General features: G+C 38.7%; 1 protein-coding gene across 1 annotated transcript; it reads left to right on the forward strand.

Moving 5' to 3' along the window:
- Positions 1-483: 483 nt before the first annotated feature.
- On the forward strand, positions 484-10865 carry LOC127419488 (T-box transcription factor TBX18-like). The gene is made up of 8 exons (XM_051660912.1): positions 484-976; positions 2200-2374; positions 2905-3006; positions 3371-3542; positions 4025-4192; positions 5311-5375; positions 6684-6778; positions 8937-10865. Exons 1-8 carry the CDS (start codon positions 748-750, stop codon positions 9566-9568), a joined length of 1638 nt encoding a protein of 545 aa, XP_051516872.1. The 5' UTR covers positions 484-747; the 3' UTR covers positions 9569-10865.
- Positions 10866-19785: the final 8920 nt, after the last annotated feature.

Here is a 19785-nt window from a genome sequence, read left to right on the forward strand (position 1 = left end):
ATAATAATAATAATATACAACATATAGACAACAGTAATAGTATGCTATTTATTCTGGGGATTGTGCCAGGAAATTGTCTCGCTGTAAAAATGGGAGCTTCTTAGGGACTTGTACTGAGAAACTGTAGACCACACGTCTCACGTCAGGTTAGTTTGGCATGTCTTATTACTGGGTTGAATAACCTCGGCCACGCAGATACATGCGTAGATTTGGTAATAATTCTACATGATTGGCTCACGAGGGCTACTGGGGAGGTAATGCGGAAACATGTGGAGCATGTGCAGCCGCAGTGTGAAAATGAATGCAATGCCGCTAGCATGACTATAGCTCAGTGAGGGAGAGATGATTCATTCAGCCAAGGCGCTTTACCACATTTGGGCGGAACGCTCTGCGCGAGAGCACGAAACTCTGCGTGTCCATTGGCAGACAGCACCGGTGATTGACGCGCAACAGCCACGCCCCTGTTATGCGCTGGTTATTGGCACTTTAACGAATCCCGGTCACTGCTTCGGTGTCTATGCGCGTTGACAGACCGATGAGACTGTTTCTAAGACTGTCGCTTCCTTTTCAGCGGATTTGGCCTTGCATGCTTTGTAGTGTCACCAGCTCGTGGCAGATAGCTACTGAAGCGGACTATTCTGACTAAAGGATTGCTAGATTAAGTGCTGTTGTTGCAAATGCACTTCTGACGAACTACTCTCTCTCTTAAGAAACATCTCGGCCAATCTCTCTCCTCAGTTTGAGATCATGTCTGAGAAACGACGTTCCCCGTGTACTATGAGCCTCAAAGCGCACGCATTTTCGGTGGAAGCGCTCATTGGCACGGAGAAAAAAAGAAAGCTGGATGAGGACAACGAAAACTGTTTTGAGGAGGCAAACGAGGTGTCGAACCTGACAGACAGTCCGCAACCCCGTGCTGCGGGAACTTGCCCTAGCACCAGGATTTGCGAGATAGAGTGTGCAAGCGACGAATCCCGTAAGTAGGCTACTTGAGTTTTTGACATATGCAACTACAAGCCCACAAAACAATACTTACGCGTGACAAATAGGCAAGACAAACCACAAATCTTAAACATAACTATGTTCGCAATGATCTAGGCTGAGGATAACGCTGACGTTCTCTAAGTGGAGTCGAAGCAGGCTTACCAATTATTCCATATTCCTCTCATTTGTTTTGTAAATAATAGTACAAAATAGCCTGAATACTGAAATAATAATTAACATTAATGAATGCACTTTTGCACAATCCTGTGAAAGGTCCATAAATTCATCAGAAGGTCTATAGGAAATACATCTGTAATTTAATAATTCATCTGCTAAGCACTCAACAAAAGAACTGCAGTCAAGGTGACCAAAAACGATGGATAAAGTATAGAAACACAAAATAGCAAAGTTATGAATCTCATAGGCTATATATGGGCACTAAGAGAGTGACTAATCTATTTTGTGTTTATGAGTTTGGCCACAATCATAAACACTTAAATTAACTCACCATCAATAAAGCGTAGGCTAAATGCTAACTTTACGCGCAAAAAAATAAAAAAATAAAATAATAATAAATAAATAAATAACGTGCTACAGCTGTAGAAAAATGTAAAGGTCGATTCATTTTTTGAATATCTCATAGAAAAATATATTTATTTATTTATTTTTTATGTTAATTAACGCGGTTTGTACACCAATCTGTTATAGTAATTCATCAGAAATGTTTAAGTTACCTGTCTTCAAATGGTAATAATTCTCATAATAATTCCATGACTGATTAGGCTGCAAAACCAATTATAAACACAAAAATATAAATGCAAAAATAACCCCATCAAGCATAGGTTAATGCTCAGCCTATTGCGTTAATGAAAAAAAAAAAAAAAAAAGAATAATAATAATAATAATAATAATAAATCCTGAGAGCTGAATTTATAATTGCATCGTAATAAAGTTTATATTTAGGCTACATTTTTCTAAACTTAGAGGTAGTCTATATATTCAGTAGCCATATATTAACCCAGGAGAACAATACGATATGGATTAGCATTGCAAAGCACACACAAGGCATTGGAGTTTGAATGCCACTTTTACAATTTAAACATTCTTGCAATGAAAACAATTGTTAGCGTCGTCGTACAGTTTTACAAAGGTGATTGCATTCATACAGCTACAGTATATGCAATAACTAAGGTAACCTATTTGTGTCTTTCTCAGCTGGGTCTGAGGACGTGTTGTTGGATAGCCCACAGTCTGCATCCCAGGGCGCACAGGTCCTCGTGCAATCAGCCACGAGCTCCGGAGACGAGATGCGCGTGGACCTGCAGGGCTCGGATTTATGGAAGCGATTCCACGAGATAGGAACGGAAATGATCATCACCAAAGCCGGCAGGTGCATTACATAAAACACCCTTTATAGCATTAAAACATTTAATGATAAGCGAATATATTTTGTCCTTCTTTAACAACCACATCATATGTACATTTGGACATTGTGGTTGGCCTTTTATAAAGATTGTATTTAATAATTAATAATAACAATGAATAATTATTTGAGATTATATTATAATTTCAGTTCTTCTTAGAATATGCTCCTTTTAATTTATTTTTCGTTGCAAAGTTCATTCCACGGAACCAATCGTCAATTCTTTACCCAAAACGCATTTACCAAAGTCTATATTAAGTGAAGATTTTTTTAACATTTATTTATCTATTGCAGGATGTTAAATTCAAACTTACTTTCAGCATTTACATGGATTTTAGGAATTAAATAATGTGGAGCCAAACAAATATAGTAATACAAATATAGCAAACAAAAAATCTGGAAACATCAAAACATCGTTGGAAAATTGTCTGAAGTTTCCCCTGATACAATTCAAATTCATGATGCAAATATTAATATAAAATTATTTTTTATTTCAGACGAATGTTTCCCGCGATGCGTGTTAAGGTTGCTGGACTGGATCTTCATCAGCAATATTATATCGCTATGGATATTGTTCCTGTCGACAACAAACGGTACAGGTGAGCAATTTAATGTAAAAAAAAAAAAAAAGAAAAAAAATTCTTCCCAAATGCTCGCGCTTTCAAGTTGTAAGCTAATGACGGATTATTACTGAGAACAAATGATCGCAACATCCTAAAAACATAGGTTCATATTTACCATTTTTAACAAACCATCTGCACAATTGGCTTTGGGACTTTATTGACATGTTCAGTCCGACCTTTTGCGATGCCCTTTTGAGCGCGTGACCTGAAGGCCATACCACAACTGCAGTCAAAACAAAGTCATAGCGCGTTAGTTTGTCTGTATGGCTGAACATTTCCTACAACTGTGACTGGCTTTAGCGTGTATTTGTTTTTTTGTTTTTTTGGATACGTTTCCAAGGTACGTCTACCACAGCTCAAAGTGGATGGTGGCGGGAAATGCCGATTCTCCAGTCCCGCCACGTGTCTACAGTCATCCTGATTCGCCTGCTTCCGGTGAGACCTGGATGCGCCAAGTTATAAGCTTCGACAAACTCAAACTGACCAATAACGAACTCGACGACCAAGGCCATGTGAGGAAACTTTTTATAATGTTTAAATTCAGGAGAAATTTGTTGAGTATCATTTTTGTACATGCAAATAGGGAACACTGCATGATTCATGTCTCAGTTAGGCCTATGAAGAAACCTAGCTGCTTGTAAATTTAGGTTGGATGGGTTAGTTTGTTAGTAGAGCAGCAGACCATTAGAATTTCCATCTCCTGTGATCCTGAAATAAATTAAAGGTAACAACCAGACAACTCATACACACACATGCTAGCTATTGTTGCCCAACATGCATTTTGTTTTGCTGTATTATTTTAAAGGCCCAAACATGTTGTAATGCGGTGAGTTGTAAACAAACTCAATTGAAAGCATCCCAAAGGCAAGGCAGTTAACTGGCTGTTTGGCCTTTGAAAATGGAGGCATGTGTGTTTTTATTGAGGTAGAAAACTGCTTTGGTAATTCCTCCATTTCCCACTCTAAACACGGATGCGCGGTGTAATGTTTTCCAGATCATTCTGCACTCCATGCACAAGTACCAGCCCCGTGTCCACGTCATCCGTAAGGAGTGCGGTGAAGAACTCTCACCCGTTAAGGCGGTTCCCACTGGGGATGGTGTCAAAGCATTCTCTTTTCCTGAAACCGTCTTCACGACAGTGACTGCATACCAAAACCAACAGGTAAATCCTAACACTGAATATCCTGTCATATGTATGGGTTCATAACATAGAAAGATCATAGTAACTGCAACAAAGGGTCAGATTACCTCTAGAAATGAAATGAAAATGAAATTGTGTAGGGCTCTGTGCCTTTTGGTTTTATTGGATTGCATTATTATAGCTTGATTTTTATTTAACAATCGAACATGTAAGACAACCTTATCTGCTACATCAAATTTGTCCCTATTAATCTGAGTAAGTCAACGTAAAGTGATCTTTGATGGGCATAAGTTGCCATATCACTGCTCCAGAGAGAAACTGAAAAGCAGGTTTAAGGAAAAACAAGTAGCAACACTATGGTCTTAAATAATCATAACATTGTGTTACAAAAGGTATTGCAAAATGAAAATATCAATACCAGTCTGTATCATTTTTTATAATAAATTGTTTTTGCATCAGGTACCATCCTCATTAACTAATCAGATGGAAACCTTCTATACACAAGATTTAATCCGACACTGGCCTGCTTACAGATCATTTGTGTAAAGCGGTGCTTGCTTTGTGACAACAGTTGTTTTGTTCTATTTATAAGAAAACATACTGAACTCACTTATTTAGATCACACCACAGGTTAAAATACATTGCAATAGTTGATTTCATTAGTCTTGAGGACCATCTTGTTTAAAGCCTTTATTTTGAAAGTATAACAGTTTGCCTGTTAACTGTTGTCCACATTTTCTGACATTGTTATGGTCCTTGTAATTTTGGTAGTGATAGAAACTTTTAGATATTACAGCATTAATAGAGAAGTAGTTTAAACATTTTGCGATATTTGGATACGTTTTTGTTTGACTTTGTTTTCATTTGCTGAAACTAGAGCATATTTTATATAAGACAAAGCTTGAAATCTTTTGAACACTCATGTTTACTGCCAAGTTTTGGAAATTATGTCATCCATTTGTCTGAGCTTATAAAAACACAACACACATGCTCTCTCGCGCACACATACGGAAGCAAAGTGCTTATAAATAAACCCACACATATTGCATTGTGGGATAGGGGTCACTGGTGCGAGGTCAGGGAATTTGGCATTACAGACTTTGGGTCAGTAAGTAGAATGTGTTTTGTATCTTTTACAGATAACAAGACTGAAAATCGACCGGAATCCATTTGCAAAAGGGTTCAGAGACTCGGGAAGAAACAGGTAAATATAGTAAATAAATTAAATATATACAAGTCTATGGATCTGTGTCACTTATACTGATACATAGCCCTGAAATGTCAGCTTGTCTGATGTCAGCTTTACCTAATTTTGGTTATGAAATTCAACATTTTACTCTGCTAAAGAAATTACACTGCTACTCTGCTATTTGTCTCTAGCTTTCTAAGCTTTCTAAGAAGTAACAAAAAGGTTTTTGTTCAATTTCTATTTCTCTGCCCCTCTGCTTCTGATGTCAGTGTGAAGTTATTTCAGAACGATCAGACTATATTAAAGGATTATCAGATAATTGTTTATCCAAAAGGAAAAGTCTTCTTTTAGCCAAACTGAAAATATCACCAACATTCCAGTGAGGCCCAGACAAAATAAACATAAAAAAACAGCATCACATTAAAAGGCATTATTCCATGTACAAAAATAAATGTACAAATGCAATAGAAAATACACAACACAATAAAAATAATCCTTGTCTTCACGTAAAATGAGAGAAATAAACAATAAACACACAAAAAGGAAATGGAGGCTGTGCAGAAGTAACTCTGCTGCGGCACTGGCTCGAAATCTGAATGGGGAAGTTTTACTCTGCTCATTAGTGTTAAACGAGAGTGATTTTAACACCCTGCTGAATCGCACCAGACCACATACATCCACTTTTCCTCCATCCCTCTGCAAGGGCTTGTAGAGTGCCCGTGGCTCAGTGTTACAGGAAAAGTTTAGCAGTTTGCTAAACAAACTCGGCCACTTGATAGCTCAAGTGGTGTGGCTGATAAAACTGGAGCTGAAACAAGTTGCGGCATCTTGTGTGAATTATCGCCTGGGTGATACTGCAGAGGGGGTGGGGTAACATCCATGCTAACAAGGCGCACCGAGCACCTCCATTACTTCCAGAAAAAGCAGGAAAATCCCCCCTTCGCTTTTTCTTTCTCTCTCCTCGTAAAGCTTTAACTGTGGCTTCCTGCACTCTATGTCTGATCCCACCGATAATGCTATGTGAAAATAATTATAGCCTTGCCCTCACACATACCAACATACACACATTTTATGTTCTTCATTACCTGCTCTGCTTTACTGCCCAAATATATACTGATAAAGAAGGGGCCTAGCACTAAGATGGCTGCCAGTGTTGGACACATTGTTGCAGGGCTTTTCTGCTTACTAGACTGAGAGCCTTTCACTTCAAACATTAACAGTTAATAAATCACTACTATTACCTCATTTTCTTTATATTTGTATTCATAACGAGTGCATCACAATTTAGAAACTGTATTGATCAGAATGGGCTGTGTGTTGTAGGATGGGATTAGAGGCTCTGGTAGAGTCGTATGCGTTCTGGCGACCCTCACTGAGAACTCTGACATTTGAGGACATTCCTGGAATCACTAAACAAGGTACTACATGTGTATACATTAGGTTTCCTCCTGCCTTAATTTATCATTTTGCGATTTGCGTGTATGTTTATGAGTTTGTTTATTGGTTAATACATGCTGAAAATGTTTGAAGTCAACATGAAATGATGAATGGAGGAGTGATTTGGAGGGGAGGAGTTATAAAATAAGAGGGCATGGTGACATCAACCGAAAATGAAAGTCATTTAAGAGGCAGAGCAAGTTATTTCATTTTGATGAAAGATTATGAAGGCAGTTTTTTATTTTTCTTTATTTGGAATAACGTGTACAAATGAATTGTGCACAATAAGACTAGGAATTAGGCCTATAATTACAAGTATGTTACTTTCAAGTGCTTGTTGGAGAGAATAGGAAACATTGAAGATGGCAGGTTTATTTTTGCATATTTCTTGGGGAACTATTATTTTGACACTGTAATACATATTAGTCTTGCTGACGATAATGTATTGCTGCCTTGCTATATTTTTTGATCAAATACAGGCTATTTTCTCTGTGTAAAAATTTACAATATGGATCAAATGGTTAATGAAATAAGGCAGATGCTATTTGCACCCTGGTGTCAGATATTATTTGCACCCATATTTAAATACTAATATACAGTATATGGGCATCACTGCAATGTGTTTGTGTTTATTTAGAGTCCCACAGACACACTACATTAACCCCTACCCTTAAACCTAACCTTACCTTAGAAAAATAACCTTGGTTTTACTACAGTAACCAGTTTCACCATGGTATTTTGTAGTAACCTCAATTAACTATATTAACAACATATTACTGTAGTAACAACATGGTTAATTGCATTAAAACTATGGTTTCTGGGGCCTGGGTAGCTCAGCGAGTAAAGACGCTGACTACCACCCCTGGAGTCGTGAGTTGAGCGTGCTGAGTGACTCCAGCCAGGTCTCCTAAGCAACCAAATTGGCCCAGTTGCAAGGGCGGGTAGAGTCATGTTGGGTTAACCTCCTCGTGGTCGCTATAATGTAGTTCTGGCTCTCGGTGGGACACGTGGTGAGTTGTGCGTGGATGCCGCGGAGAATAGCGTGAAGCCTCCACACACGCTATGTCTCCGGTAACGCGCTCAACAAGCCACGTAATAAGATAAGTGGATTGACGATCTCAGACACGGAGGCAACTGGGATTGAGGCAAGTCACTATGCCACCACAAGGACTTATAGCGCACTGGGAATTGGGCATTTCAAATTGGGAAGAAAAGGGGAGAGAAAAAAAACAAAACAAAAAACTATGGTTTCTGCCAAAAACATGGTTACTACATTTACTACAGTATTACAGTAATGCAATCTGCACACAAGCGATGCAGAGCTGCAGGAACGAGTGAGATTGACAGACCCCACCTCTGTATAAAAATCTTCTCTGCACTCCCCGACATTCATCGTGACCAAATCACTGTAATGAAATCAACATTTATATTCATTTTTATCGACTATTTTAAGTACTATTAAAAAAAAAATATTAAGAGTGGAAACAGGAAATCGGATGGGAAAAATAGTGGAACAAAAGGCGGATTCAAACCGAGGTCGCTATGACACAGTCTTTACACCCCACACCACTGCAGCAACATTTATTGTCTAGTTTGTTGTGTATTCCTGTGGTTTCACCAGACTACTGGGCTGCAAATAGCTGCACTTTGTGGCAGATGCTATTTACACCGGTGTGCAAATAGTCACTCCAAATAAATAAATATATATTACCGAAACGGCAAGTGCTGACAATATAGCTGCATTTGGAAAAATTTATAAAACCTATCATTCACTACAGAAACTATCTTGTCTGCCCTGTTCAATGTTTATTGCTCCTCCCAAATTGGAAACTCGGGTATCCAATTCTGATTTCTGAGTTTTCAAGTTGTAAACACGATTTGAGGGGGCGTTCATATGCAGTATGAGGTACGAAACTTGTATTGTATTTACAATAATTCTGATTGCTTGTGAAGGCAGCATTAATTTTGGTTGACTTCTCAGCCACGTAAAATAAACTAATTTCACACTGGGATCACACATTAGTTTGAATCACGTGTATGAAGTGAGTGTTTATGTGTGTATGTATATGTATGTAGTGTCAGTTGTGAAGTGACTACATGTATTGATTACGTATCACTGAAGTGTATGACCACTTACAGGTGCAGCTGGAGTGATGGGGTCCTCAGCACACACGCATCTGCTTTCATCGTCCTCATGCTCTTCCCCTACATTCCACCTGGGTTCTGGGGTGGGGCCAGTGTGTGATTACTCCACCTGCAGTCGAACAAGTCACCCACTCCATCGCTATGCCCCACCCCTTTCGGCAGACTCCTACAGTCGATTGGCTAGCCCTGCAGCAGATGCGTTTTCCACCCCTCGAAGCTCCACTTATGTCAGCGGGACTGAAGCTGAGGCTTTCTCCTGCACCCAGACTGGCCTGCCAATCCAGATTCACAGCATGCCAAGCACAACCACACAGCTGCAGTACCTAATGCCCGGCCATACTCATAATACTTTTTCCACCAATCAGAGCACACAGGGATCCTACAGTGGGTTCCGCCTGCACAGTCCATATGGTCTCTATGGTTACAACTTCTCCACTTCTCCTCGGTTGGCCACCAGCCCTGAAAAAGTAGCTGCCACACAAAGTTCATTTCTTGGCTCCTCCCCTAGCGGGACACTGACGGACAGGCAGGTTCTATCCACTGTGGATGGTCTGCACATGCTCAGTAGTAGTCAACAGAATCTGTTTGACTCACGGACTTTGGGGCTGACAAACTCAACCTCCTAGGTAACAGCCCACATGGCTTGATTTGTGACCAAAAAACTTTGATGCTCTGCAACAGAGTTCATAGGCAAATGGACAGAACTCTGCTGAGAATGTTTTCTTTGAGCATAACCCCTGAAATTGCTAAGTAAATTTTTTTGGGACTAGCCAATAGCATAATTTATAACCTGTTGGATATCAAAAAGAGAGAGAGAGAGAGATACTGCTAAGTGAGAGAGACTAAAACGAAATGAGAGAAACCTGCAGTCTTAATTATTCCATAAATGTCAGCTGAAGAACATTGAGGATATTTTAATAGACTTTATATCTTAAAAAGACATTCTGATGAAGCAGCACAGTTCATTATTGGACATCAGGGTATGGAAGTGCCTGAAGAATCACATGTGAAACACCCACTCACACTTACACTACAAACACACACAGTTCCTTGGCACAAACAGGACAACAGCCACCGGATCTCATCATGGTTTAATGAGACCGGTGAACTGAACTGATGGTAGGAGTGTGGGGAGTTTAACAGATGACTGTTGTGAGGCTGGACTCTTCAGCTCCTTAATATGGGCAATAAAGCAGAGTTTGGCACTTAAGGGAGTGCAAGGAGAGGAGAGTGAAAAAATGAAAAGAATGTTGAATAAAATCAGTTGTTAAATTCCAAAGTACTGTTCCAGTTTTGGTTGACATGACAGTGGTCACTACATTTTGCTAGGGGACAATCAGCAGGTAACTACTCCATTTTTGAGCAATTAGCGTCTTTAGCAGTTCATGTTGTTTAATCTGACACTGGATTAGTGTTGGAAAAAGGAAATGTGGCTTAGTGTTTACAAATTCTCTCCCAGTTGAAGGGATTTTTCTGGATCAGTACTGCTGTCTTGTGCCTTGGAACAGACAGGGCAGAAGGAAATCTGATCCAAGATGATAATTCTCACACTTTATAAATATAACCATTGGCATTCTTCAGAAGGATTATAGTTCTGCCATGAGATACATGCTGATTCCGTCCACACTCTTACTATACATGATCCAAGGATTGAATAGAACACTTTTTTTTTTCTGTTTTCGTTCCAGACATGTTAGATTTTGCTATGCATGTCTTTTTAATGTAATTCTTCACATGTATGGAGAATATGAATAATATTGATACTGTGTAAAGTTTTCACTTGCACTTATGTAAAATACTTGCTTTTTAATAGTTGGGCTTTGCCAGAGTGGCAACAACAGACATTTCCTTCATTTTTGACTCTTGTTGACCTGGGAATTAGAATATTTTGAGCCAAATAAAATATAACTAGTATATGGTAAAGGATATTAGAGGGTGTTTTTGGCTTGGTGCTCCTGTGTTTGTGCATGCATTTCAGCATCAGAGGCTTGGATGAGTTTTCTTGGGGTCAGAGAAAGTTTCTGAATGCCTAACAAATGAAAAATACCACCAGGGGCTCCTAGAGGTGTATACACACACACAAACAGTTTGTATTCATGCACATAAAGGCAAAAAGCTTCAACTTATCTCTGACGACAAAACTAACCTTAAAGATTGGACAGTTAATTGTGAAATTAAATTAGTGTTCAGTGGTAGAAGTACTAAAAGAATTTGTCCCCAATAGATCAATCATGTCAACAACATATGACTGTTTATGTGAAAACAGTAAATGAGTGTGAAATTACACAGATCATCTTCATGTACTCATAATGTGGTTAGATTTCAGTTGTGTGTGTGTCTGCATCAGTCTTGAGGTTGTGCTGGGCCCTCTGTATGCTACCAAATTTTGCACTTATGTCTTGCAACTCTAAAACAAATTAGGGAACTTAAAACAGGCAGTGTGTAAACTATGCCTATTTTACAACAACAACAAAAATACTCAAATAGCTCTAGGAATTTTTAATAGCAGTCTAGAATTTCAGTACTAGTATTACTATTGGTATAACAGGGTGATGGACTGGTTTAAACCACTTGTACAGCATGCTTTCAGGACTATGGACAGTCTTCAGAACCAGAACCACTGAGGCACCTGTTGTGGACTAAAGGTGACAGACAAACAACATGTGCAGAGAGAGAAGGTTGTTGGGTACTTTTATTTTAGAACAGAGGAATGGTTAGCTTGCTGTATCTGAATAACAGGTGACAGCCCGCTGGCAAACCTCACACACATAGTAAATCCATATATACACACACACTCACACTCACACACATCACATTACTGGCTGATTATCAGTAAATCTGAGGACATTAACACTCTGAGGCCAGCAATAGCAGTGGAGAACAGATATCAAATGTGTGTGTATTTATATACAGGAGGCTAATGGCACAGTGAGATAATTAAAATAAAGCAAAAATCCACAAGAGGCTGTGCATTACAGTGATTTTCCTTTTATAAATTGGCAACAGCAGCAATTTGATAAAAGTCATCAATGGACAGTTACATTTCTAGTTAATAATAATAATAATAGGAATAAGCTATTTTAATAAGTAATTTATTTCATTATTTTAACTCCAAGAGTTTGCAGTTGCCAAGCAACAAACAAGCTACTCTCAAGCAACAGCATTTGTGGCAGTGTCACAGTGGCATAATGTTGATGACCACCAAAAAAAAACAAAACTTAAAAAGTAAAAAAAAATGTAAAAATACACACTCTTTCAAAAGTATAGACACAAGACATAAACGCTCATAACCATCTATGTTAAGTGATATCTAATATGACTAGACTCATGACGACATAAATGCTGTAACGCTGGTAAATCACTGTTGTTAATCACACTAAAATCTTGTTTACATTAATATTGTTTACCTCTCGTGTCTGCTTTTACAACAGTGTTTATTTTATTTATTTTTTCTCCCCTTTTCTCCCCAATTTGGAATGCCCAATTCCCAATGTGCTCTAAGTCCTTGTGGTGGCATAGTGACTCACCTCAATCCAGGTGGTGGAGGATGAATCTCAGTTGCTTCCGCGTCTGAGACTGTCAATCCACGCATCTTATCACGTGACTTGTTGAGCGTATTACTGCTGTGACGTAGTGTGTGTGGAGGCTTCACGCTATTCTCCGCAGCATCCATGCACAACTCACCACACGCCCCACTGAGAGTGAGAACCACATTATAGCGACCACGAGGAGGTTAACCCAACGTGACTCTAACCTCCCTAGCAATCGGGCCAATTGGTTGCTTAGGAAGCCTGACTGGAGTCACTCAGCAAGCCCTGGATTCAAACTTGCGACTCCAGGTGTGGTAGTCAGTGTCTTTACTTGCTGAGCTACCCAGGCCCCAACCGTGCGTATTTAAAAGTTGGAAAGGCCCTATTGACTTTCATTTTAAGTGCCTTACTGTAACTGATTTCATTTTTTTTTTTTTTTTAATGAAGTATGAGTCAACATTATGCCACAAATGCTGTCGATAACATTATAATTTAAAATTCCTTTCACGTAAATAATTTGTTTAACAGTTCGTTACTAACTACTCTGTAATTGAACAAACAAATGGTGAATAAAGTACACAAGCTTGTTTATTTTTGTCTATGATGATTTTCATCTAGTAATAAAGTGTGATATAACTCAGCTACAGATGCGATTTAGATTTATTGGCTGATACATCTTGTGTACTGATCTCAACTATTTTGCCAAGGCACTCTTTTCATGTCAGGGTATTGGCATAAGGGATCATCTTTCGGTCCCTCAGTGCATGGCACCAATCACTCTCTTCACAGTCTAACACACAATCCTGCATTTTCACACTTTTTTATTTGTTCTCTCACCCATACCCTGTTTATAGATTTCAAATATTTACTTAAGCCTTTTATTAATTGTACAGTCTATCTTTGTACATTTACATCTGTTCAAAGCATTCTAAGTACAGAATCAGTCTATTTAAAAACCTTAAATGCATCAGTGCTAGAAAGTGCATAACTTTTTATGTTAAACATTTCACTCTAATCATGAATAATTCATTCTTGTTTAACAGCTCCTCATACATCCATTATGGTTTGGGAAGAAAGCAAGCTTTATTTCCATCAGTGCAACTCAGGCCACATCACATAACTATGCACCGTTACATATATTCATCCGTGTCTCCTGGTGCATTACATAAGCAAAATGTTTTGACATTAAACTTCAATACCCACTAATAGCATGGTTACAGTTCACTTTAAAAGGAGCATCATGTTCTGCATTGTGTATGACTAATACAAGCTCGGGACAGTAAATGCTGTTTTAGAAATCCATGTTTTTCACTGGCTCTGTGTTGTGGGCGACTATTCGTGACTAATCATAAAGCATATATTCTGGACCCAGGTAAGTGCCCATTAACTACCATGGAGAACTCACAGACTAGCAACACACTTTGACAAACAGTGGATCATTTGTTGGAAGAACCATATAAAGATTTGGTCTTTTATGATGTTTTGTGGGTTTGCTTATGCTTGATCAGAAACGTTGAAGATAGGCATTTAACAAGAAAAAGGTACATTATAAAGTAAATTATGTAATGACTAAATTATTTATTGTTACTTTAAAAGCAAAAGATAATATCATTCCTTGCTAAATGTATATATATATACAGAACTTAAATTGCACAATTAAATTATAGAGCATAAGAAAATGGCAGAATACTTACAGATTTCTAACCATTTAGAGCCTTTTAGGCTGAGTAGCCTGTCAGGAATAACTCTGGGCACCTTTCCCCCATCGCGATCTTGCGAGCTCGAGGCAGGGGCGAGATGGCACAATTCGGGGCACCTTTCTCCCATCGCGATCTTGCAAGCTCTGTGCAGGGGCGATCGATCAGGTACCCTAAAGTGCTGCCCCAGAGAGCGGTGCGCCCTAGGCACCTGCCTATATCACCTATGCCAGGATCCGCTATTGAATGACATTCCTGTTCACTTCTCATGATGAACAAAGTTGCATGTTAGCCAGGCTAGTATATTTAAAATGAAACCTTGTGACATGAATATGTAACTTTGGGATTGGTTGGCAAGATTGGCACTCAATTTGAACAAAGTAATTTCATGTTGACATGTTGCTACTTAATGTTCCAGTGCCCTGACATTGACCCCATTCTGCTGAGTTACATGACTCACATCACTGCATGGAAACCAGGAATAATCGCTTTTCCGTAATCAATGATGAGCACAAATCGGATGTTGTATTCTTCCTGGATTACATTTATACTCCATTGATGGTTAGGTTTAGGGTTGGTGTTTGGGGGTAGAGTTAATAAAATATGCATTCCTTTTCACTGTATTACATCATTTAAACATCTTGCTTTTGGTGTCCCTCCGTGGACATTCTAGCCATATGTTCAAAAACACTTCCAGCTTCAGCCACTGGGGGCAATGGTTCCAATTTCAGTAAGCAAAGACCAATTTTAGCTGAAGAACTTTCAACCTAAAGTCACCGAATTCACAGTGAGAGAAGTCTGTTTGTCCTGCATTCCTCTCAAAGCCCTTAAATAATGCTGTAAAAGTGGACAACACTATCCTTGTCTTTCTTGTCATAAATAGGCTGGAAAAAGCATTAGGTGAGTGGGTGTCAAAGGGGGCATGTCAAACCATGCTGAGTGCAGGACATTTCACTCTGATGAAAAAAATGGAGAAGAATTTCCAGCAAGTGTGAAAGGACAAGTGGACAGAGTGTGAGTGTGTGAGTGGAGCACCTGTGGTCATCAGGCTTGAGCTGTGCTGGTGGTGGCTGATATGTGTGTATGTGTGGGGCGAGAGTCTCTTGTTGAAGCTCGGGGTCTGCGTGACCTGTTAATGGCCCGGGTGGTATTTGATGACAGTTGCAGTAATCTGAAGCTGACTGGTGTCTCTTACACTCATTTAATCTTTGTCATCAAATCCCATCATCCCTCTGATTAATGGCTTCAGTTCAAGCCCATTTTCAGAGCCTTATATCTAGCCATGCTCAGTGTTGATCTATGGCCACATTCTCTTCTGATTTAAACACGAATAAACAATTAGGAAAAAGCTTCTCATTGCCATCTCTGCCTTAACAAATGTTCCATCATGAAAGTCTGTTTATGAATGTGTGTGAGGGTATGTGTGCATGTGTATTTATGTGTAAGTGTGTGTGGGTCTGAGAAACTGATATCTTCTATAAACGTCTTCTCTGTATTTTGCCAGGCATCTAAACGTTCTTTGGCTTGGATAAATCAAAACTCAAGTTCAGCTCAGTCCTCTCCAGATACCGAGCAGGAACGATGCTCCAGGCAGCTCTCATCAGACGCTACAACCTCCTTCACACACTTATTAAAGACACACAAACACAAAGGTGTGAACAATCTTTTTATTTATTATTATACATTTCAGATTTTTTACAGATATCACACTTTTTTACTTAATCCGTTATCTGCAAATTCTTGTTTTATATCTCCGTTTGGAAACATTCCACTTTGTCATAACTGGCTTATTTGTCAACAATAATATTGTTAATAATTCTTGATGATAATAATAATAATAATAATAATAATACATACTTTATCAAAAATTATTATTATTATTAGTAGTAGTAGTAGTGTTATAATTATTATTATCGATAACAATAATAATAATAATAAATTATTCATAATGCACAATATGTTTTCAGTTGTAGTTGAATGATTAGTGTTCAAAATTAGAAATAAAACATAATAAAAGTAGTAATCAAAAATCGGTTTTGCATATTGGTTATCAGACACATAAACTTTAAAATAATCAATATCTTTGTCTGACATAAAAAAAAAAATAATATTGGTGGATCTCTATGTCCTGGACAGTTTTGAGGTTGTATTGCACAATTACAACTCTGCCACTGTACTATGTTGAATACACCTGTATGCATTTATTCATTCAAATCATGCTAAACTTCTAGCTTGTATGGCGCCCTGGGCAAAACCCACTTCAACACGCCCCCAATTTTTTGAATGGGGGTGGGGGGGGTGGTCTGTGTGGGTGCCTCGTGCTGCCCCTCACAAGATGCCACCCTGGGCAACTGCCCATGTTGCCCTTGCCTAAATCCGCCACTGCGAATATAACAGCACTTCATAGCAAGTAAACCACTGTTCGAATTGAGGGGGGGTTGGGAGTTAAGGGACCCCCCATAAGGCCAAAATAATGTAACTTGGGGGGATCCCCTTGTGTTTCATCAAAAATAGAATACTACAAACATAAGTATACCTGTGCCTTAACAGTGAAGCCACTACACTGCCATATTGCTATGTAAAAAACTAGATTTTAAAAATGTTTTGTGGTGACAACCTAACATTTGCCATAATCTTTCCAAGTTTTTTAAAAGAATAAAAAATTTATTTTTACGTCGGAAAGTCTAAACACGCCCGAGTGCGCAGCGCACTGTTTTCTAAAGGAACTTACAGACGTGACAGCCATGACACTGGCAGAGTAAATACTGATTTTCACTTCTCAATAATGGCAAGATATAATTCTTTTTGATATATGATTATTGGTAGTCCTAAATTACTACAATTAAATAATCTTTTTTCTTAAAACTAAACAGTTGCTAGAGGTTCATTAATATGCACGCAGTTAATATGTACGTAGTTTCCTAGTACTTATCTAACACTACATATTAGCTCATGATCAAACAGTTAAGTTATTATCTTTGTCCATTTATTATGTTGGCCTGTGACAAGCAGCCCTTCCTCAATATCTTTAAATATGCAAGCCATGCTGATAAATGACAGTGATGACAGAAAAAAAAAAAATTAAACAAAGCAATCAGACAACTGACAATTCTTTGAAGTGAGCTACATCTTAGTTATAGCTCTATGAATCTCAGCCATGGCGTTTTAAATTCTAAAACATTTTCTATTACTGAGCCTAAAGTCTTACTCTTGTCTTACAATTCATTAAAATAGACTCAACAGACTCAATTTGAACACTGAAGTAAACTACTTGTAGATATCCATGGGCAGAATCATATATTTCACTGTGAAGATAGAAATTCACAATACAAAGTCTCACACATTTTTTTCGGCTGTGATTTTTTGTACAGCCAATCACTGACAGTCACTGCGCTGCAACTATTTGAATTGTTCAGATACTAATCTATTATTAAACTATTTCAGATAAACCCGCCCCTGAACGGCATGTAAACGGAAAACAAACTGTGACTGGTTGCTTTTCATGTTGGTCAGACAGACCTTTTCTGTCAAAGTAGGCACTTCTTGGCCAGAATTTGCTGCAAGCAGGACCAGACATTATGCCAATAGTCCAAAAATCTGGTTACACGAGATTATGCATTCAGTAATGGAGGAGAAAAGAAAGAGGAACAAGTTTTTGTGTAGAGGGCAGATGGTTAACAATCTTTTGCACACAGCATAAATAGTAAACCCCCCCCCGCCACCCTCCACACACACACACACACTCTTAATGATATAGCCAGACTTAGCACTGTCATTTATAGCACAGCACACCATCAATCTTAATAGAAGTGAGAAGTGCAAAGAGCTGATGAAACATTGGCCATGATCACTATTTCGACCTGAGAGGGGAGAGAGGGTGTAGGACAGGAGAGAGGGATGAGTGTCAATGCCAGAAAAAGAAAAGGAGAGTGAGACTTTTTTGTGTTCCAGGGCAAAAGAGATAAAAAAAAAATGGATCATTAGGTGTTTACAAGACATTCGTTTCATTTACATGAATGTGTGTTTTAGCAAAAATGAGTGTGTGTATATTGCAATTGAGGATACAAAAATGAAAAACCAATTGACATGCTAAGTTGATCATTTGGAGTATTGAGTGTTTATCTTACTATGTCAAGTGTGTTGAGAAAGTCTGAGCCAAAGTTTGACACATAATTATTAATTACACTCAAATTTAGAGATAGATATGGATGAACAGAAATTATCAAACTAAATGCTTGCAATGCATGCAGCAAAAGAAAAGTGTTAAGGATTTAGATAAGCTTAGGTTTTAGGCTTTAATACTGTGCAGATGAAATTCTGCATCAGAGTAGCTTTGCAACAACTTCACTGTCGGTACCATTTTGAATGCTGAATTCTAATGTTAGTCAATAGGAGATTTTCAAACTTAAAAATATGCATAGTTGACCAAATCTAAAAAATGGGCAGAATTAACAGCATTAGTTTAATGCTTAAGCCCAAATATACTTGGGTCAGATGCTCAATGATGCGTGACGCACATCTCGACATCAGCAGAGTGCTCAAGCACTGAACGCATGCAGCCCACTAATATATGCATATATAACTGGATCGCTGATGCAACGTTAAACTGCCTGCTGGAGGTGAAGCCATCGGAAGTGTTTGAGAGGCCATCATGGTGTGCCCAAACTCCAATAGAGCATCAATGACTGACAGGCAAAAACGCCCCTGTTTTGCCCTCTACTGACAATCATGTTTAATTTTTTATTTGCTCGTTTATGGATAATATTCTTTACAAGGGAGAAGATATACGTGGACCGCGATGTCAGAGCATTCACCTGCCTCAGTGTTCAGTCTAACAACAATCACCAAAGGAAGCGGCAAAACTGCCCACAAGTTGTAATGCAAGTAGGAAAATATGTAATATCTGCTTGTTTAGGGTGACAATACATCCTTACCCCCGAAAGGGACTTTAAAAAAGTCAGTCTGGGATTTTTAAATCGCATTAAATGCCCGGGATTTGCTTGTTTTCATACTGAAGTGCTCTCTGTAGTCATACATGGATACATGTCATAAATACATGTTCATTTGCCATTTAAACCTAGGGAATCTGTTTAATTTTAACCAACTTTGCTTTACGTGTCTCACTTTCTGTACACCCACTGCACGTGTGACGTGTGATGCGCGCTCTTATTTAAGTGACCACGAGAACAAGGCACTTTTTGATAAAAACATAAAACAAGTAACTCTGAACAAACACTTCGATGTTCACAATAAATAAGTCTGAAAATGTCTATTTGTATCTTACCTCAGTTTCAGTGAACTTGTTTACACTCAGCTGATCTGTTCGCCACTGAAGTTTGTTAGAGGTGGATACTGTTTAATACAGATACTGTATATGTAATGGGAGCCAGCTGATAGATAGCTGTACAATGTGTATAAACCTCACTCGCCTCACCTCAAGAGGTGCACAAGCAACTGATGCTAGAGGCTGTAGCCTTTAGCCTCCTTGTTAGCGCACCCATCTCCCATGCCGGAGATGCCAGTTTGAGTCCCGTACGGAGCGGGTAGGACAGGAGCAGGAGCGTCACATATACATAACTCGCTCGGGCTTTCAAGAAACAGGAGACATTCCAGACT

The sequence above is a fragment of the Myxocyprinus asiaticus genome, chromosome 28, assembly GCF_019703515.2.
Source record: "Myxocyprinus asiaticus isolate MX2 ecotype Aquarium Trade chromosome 28, UBuf_Myxa_2, whole genome shotgun sequence".
Classification (NCBI taxonomy): Eukaryota; Metazoa; Chordata; class Actinopteri; order Cypriniformes; family Catostomidae; genus Myxocyprinus; species Myxocyprinus asiaticus.

Excerpts from the sequence above, each read along its gene's own strand:
- LOC127419488 (XM_051660912.1), top strand. The coding sequence starts at position 748 with ATGTCTGAGAAACGACGTTCCCCGTGTACTATGAGCCTCAAAGCGCAC. Across the intron at positions 977-2,199 it reads GTGTGCAAGCGACGAATCCC|CTGGGTCTGAGGACGTGTTG; the intron begins GTAAGTAGGCTA and ends TGTCTTTCTCAG. Across the intron at positions 3,007-3,370 it reads GTCGACAACAAACGGTACAG|GTACGTCTACCACAGCTCAA; the intron begins GTGAGCAATTTA and ends TACGTTTCCAAG.